The 4,315-nt window shown below is 32.0% G+C and overlaps 1 protein-coding gene across 1 annotated transcript in view; it reads left to right on the top strand.

Annotated features, from left to right (window-relative positions):
• Positions 2,684 to 4,315, top strand: part of LOC107644513 (lupeol synthase) — an 11,147-nt gene continuing 9,515 nt past the window's right edge. Inside the window, exons 1-2 of the mRNA XM_021103027.1 lie at positions 2,684 to 2,920; positions 3,179 to 3,400. Coding sequence (XP_020958686.1) covers positions 3,206 to 3,400 — 195 coding nt within the window. The 5' untranslated portion in view covers positions 2,684 to 2,920; positions 3,179 to 3,205. The remainder of the gene's footprint in view (positions 2,921 to 3,178; positions 3,401 to 4,315) is intronic.

Below are 4,315 nucleotides of genomic sequence, written 5' to 3'. Positions count from 1 at the left end.
AATACACAGCCGCCGAGAGAGTTTTCGACGGGTAGAACGGCGCGATCGGCGATCCAGAGCTCAACGGCTTGGAAAGCAACCTCGAACTAATCACAAGGTATGGCTTCTCCGTTAGGGTAGGCTTTGCCAGCGGCAGCCTCGGAGTACGCACCGGGGACTCCCTGGTATGCCACGCGCAGCTGCGAGCCGTGCATCAGTGCTGGCGATAGGTCGGAGATCGTGAGCGGCTTTGGAGGAAGCGTTTTTTTGCCGCTGATGTGGACTAGGTTCAGGTCTGTTACGGCGGATTTGTGGCCTTCACGGCGGCTATGTTCTCTCCGGCAGCTGCGGGGTTTGAGTCCTCGTTCTGAGAGTTGACCTTGCTAGATAGGATGGCGCATGCGCTCTGCCAGTCCGTTCGGGTCGACCCGACTCCCTGCGAGAAGCTTGATGATTCGAACCCGTAACCGCATTTAACCGTTATTCGGGTTGGAACGACCCGAAATGTGGGCTCACTCCCTTGGTGGAGGTAGCTGAGTGCGTTGGAATACGGCGGTGAGAGAGTGTGCATTTTTGTTCCAATTTGGTAATTAAGAAGAAAGAGTCTTAGTTAACAAAATACACAATCATTAACCGTAATCACTTTCAATTTAAGGATTCATAAATTTTTTCTACATAACCCCATTAGTTTTCGGATCTAACAAAAAAACCAGCAAAAAATTAAATTTTGCAAAACAATCCTCTGACACAAAAGCAGTCAGTAACCAATCAAAAGAGAGAAGTAACAAGTAATCTATACCGTCGTATAAAAAAACAAGAAAGATCCAACGACTCTCGTCCTTTGGCGCACCGGTATGCTAAAATTAAGTGCTATGCACACCGAAACGCCAAACACACACGGCACATGGAATCCGTGCCCCTCAAGTCATCCGTTTTTACGAGCCTTTCAAGTTTACTTGCGGATCAAGACTCGTTTTGACTACTATAACTAAAAATAGTTGATTCTCTAATACTATCCTAACTAAAAATAATAAATTTTATTTGTCATCCACCAATTTTATTGTGTTGAATTGATTTGTCTATGATTACGTTTGTTTAAAGTCACGAGACATTAAGACAGAAACACAAAGACACAAAATTATAGTGCCAGATAAAATATAGATAGAAACATTGTACCTGAAAACACTGAATTAGTATATTTTATATCAATTTTAATAAAAAAACATAAAAACATTAATAAAAAATATAATTTATTTTTTATTATTTTTATTATTTTTTTATAATTATATTTTTTATTATTATATATTTTTTTAATTTTTTAAATAAAAAAATAAAAATAAATCTTTTATATTTTATTTCAATATCTTATCTTATTTTATTTTTAAAATTAAACCCAATCCAAAAAACAATACTGCACCTTTAAAATTAATAACATGTGTTTGCTTCTGCAGCACTCTATCAACTTTGCATTGAATGGCTAACCGTATACCAAAGAAACGTGTCGGTATTTTTCCTTTCTTTTTTGGGCTGGAGTAGGTGCTTCCTCTTCAATTTTTTTTCACATGGATATATACAATGGGTCCGAATATGTTTAAATACTTGTCCTTATAATTAGCGGGAAAAAAAAGAAATTATAAAAAATATTTTTATTTTCGAAAAGAGATCATAAATTATTTTGTCAATTCGAAATCATATATTATACTTTCTAATTTGAAAGGTACATAAATATAAATTTTTTAAATATAATTTTACTAATGTTCAATTTTTACAAAATTTAGTACAAAAAAAATTCTCTAAGTTGAGAAAGATAATTTCATGAAAAAACAGAGAGAGCAGGCAATGTACTATATACTTTATAATGTTCCTCGTCGGATCCAAAAGATTCCAGACAAATTTCATCAAAAGAAATAAAGCTAAGAGTTTGGTATATACATAGATGAAAGTGACTTCACCTAATAAATTCAACCTCCCACTAATTATTAGGGATGCCAGTGGGACGGGGTGGGGGCAAGGAATGTTTTTCTGCTTTTCGTCTTCGCTCCTAGAATTAATTTTTGTTTATGTCCCATTCTCTGTCATGGGAGAATAATTGTCTCCATCTCCGTTTCCCGCATTCTCATTTTCCATTTCCCATTTTCGCGGGAAACGGAGAATAATTTTTGCGGGATCCTATTTTCCATCTTTCTATATTTAACATTCATATGAAAATTATAATAAAAAAATATCAAAAAAATTAAAAAATAAACTATAAAATATTATTACAAACACACAAACATATCTTATCCAAGATTATAAATTCAGAAATATAACATAGCAAATCATAGTCCATAAAATAAAATCTTGAACAATAGGGTTAGAATTTTTTAATGAGTGAAATTACTAAAAAAATCCCTATAATAAAAATAAAGTAAGAATTATTAAGTAAGTTCAAAAATTCGGAGAATTATCAGGGATGAGGCGGGAATTCCCACTCGAATCCCCGCGCTTGTCGGGGGAATTTCGCTCTCCATCTCCATTCCCACGAAAAAAATTTTCCACTATTAGGACCCATTCGGGGCGGTTCCCGCGAAGATCCCCGACTTCTGAAAATTTTTGACACCCCTACTAATTATCAATAATGGTATGATAAGAAAATTTTATTGTGTGAATTTCATCCATCGCTAAAGGTGTACTTAGTTACAAAATTAATATAAGAAACTTCTCCCTCCATGCTTGGGAATAAAAGGACTGTTTTACCAAAACACTCCACACACCTCACCACACTCCAATCCCTTTTCAGCCAAGCGGTGTGTGCATGTATCCAAAATCTTCATTTTTATATATTTCTTTCCTAAAGTTCTAAGCTTATCTCCATCTATAGCTAGCTAGCTATAGCACAATTTCTCATCTATCCAATTTTAATCTTCTTTGGGCTACTAATAATACTTTCATTCAAATTCAAGTAAACATCTATCATTCTCTCTTTTATGATATTAGAACATTTTTAAGTATTTTAAATTACTGATATTTCGGTAGTTTTAATTATTAATTTCAATTTTTAACTTTGTATACATTTTACAACCGAAATTAATGACTAAAATAACTAAAAAAACACTAGTATTTTTAGAATATTTTAACGCTTCTTATTATACTTTTATATGTGTGTATATACATGAATAATAATGTTTTCTCACTATGATGAACCCATCTTTGTACTTAGGAAAATAAATATAATATATAGTTGAGGATGTGGAAGTTGAAGATAGCAGAAGGAGGAAAGAACTTGGTTTCAGGAAACAATTTCATAGGAAGACAACATTGGGAGTTTGATCCAAATGCAGGAACACCACAAGAACATGCTGAGGTTGAAAGGCTGCGCCAAGAGTTTACTAAAAATAGATTTTCCATCAAACAAAGCTCTGACCTCTTAATGAGGATGCAGGTACATACATTACTTTAGGAAGAATTTTTAGTGTACCTGACAATGTTCTAGTTATTTTAACCGTTAATTTTAATTATAAAAAATATATATAATATATATTAATTAGATCAGATGTTTCAGGTACACTTGAAAATTTTTCCATACTTTAGTCTTAGTATGTCTTTGCATAATTGTATTAATTAACTTTTTCTTTCTTAATTTGAATTGAGAATTTAGTTTTCGTGCATTACAAGTATAACATTTAGTTAGTAGGATAATATTCTGTGTTCTAAGTATAAAAGTCTTTCATAATTGTATTAATTAACTTTTTCTTTCTTAATTTGAATTGAGAATTTAGTTTTCGTGTATTACAAGTATAAAATTTAGTTAGTAGGATAATATTCTGTGTTCTAAGTATAAAAGTCTTTTTAAGTCTCTAAGGTTTAAAATCAAATTTTAAAATCATCATTTTGACCTAAATATTAAAATTTTGGACCAAATTACCTATAACAAAAAATTATAAAATAGATACAAAAAAAAAAAAGAAAGAGAGTGTTTTTGCTCTTCCCAAGGGGGAAAGGGAAGAAGAAGAATAAGATGTCTACGATTCACCTTTATCTCCGGTTTCGCCGCTATCTCCGTACGATTTTGATTCCTAAGTTAAGGACAATTTTAAAACCAAATTAAAATTTAGAGACGATTTTGTATGTAAAAAAAAGTTTGGGACGAAAAAAATTTTCAGCCTATACTTTAAAAACCAAAATTATAATTAACCTAAAAAATTATTTACAAAAGATAATCCTTCCGAATATATCACTTATGCCTTTTCCACATACTATCTTATTTACTTTCTTTTTTGTTATTGTTAGTTATAGAATTAAATAATAAGTTTTGAGTTTAAATTTTGGTTTATAATAAAAGAAAAGTATGATTCAT

Source organism: Arachis ipaensis, chromosome B05, assembly GCF_000816755.2.
Source record: "Arachis ipaensis cultivar K30076 chromosome B05, Araip1.1, whole genome shotgun sequence".
Lineage (NCBI taxonomy): Eukaryota > Viridiplantae > Streptophyta > Magnoliopsida > Fabales > Fabaceae > Arachis > Arachis ipaensis.
This window is presented reverse-complemented; position numbering and strand designations above follow the sequence as displayed.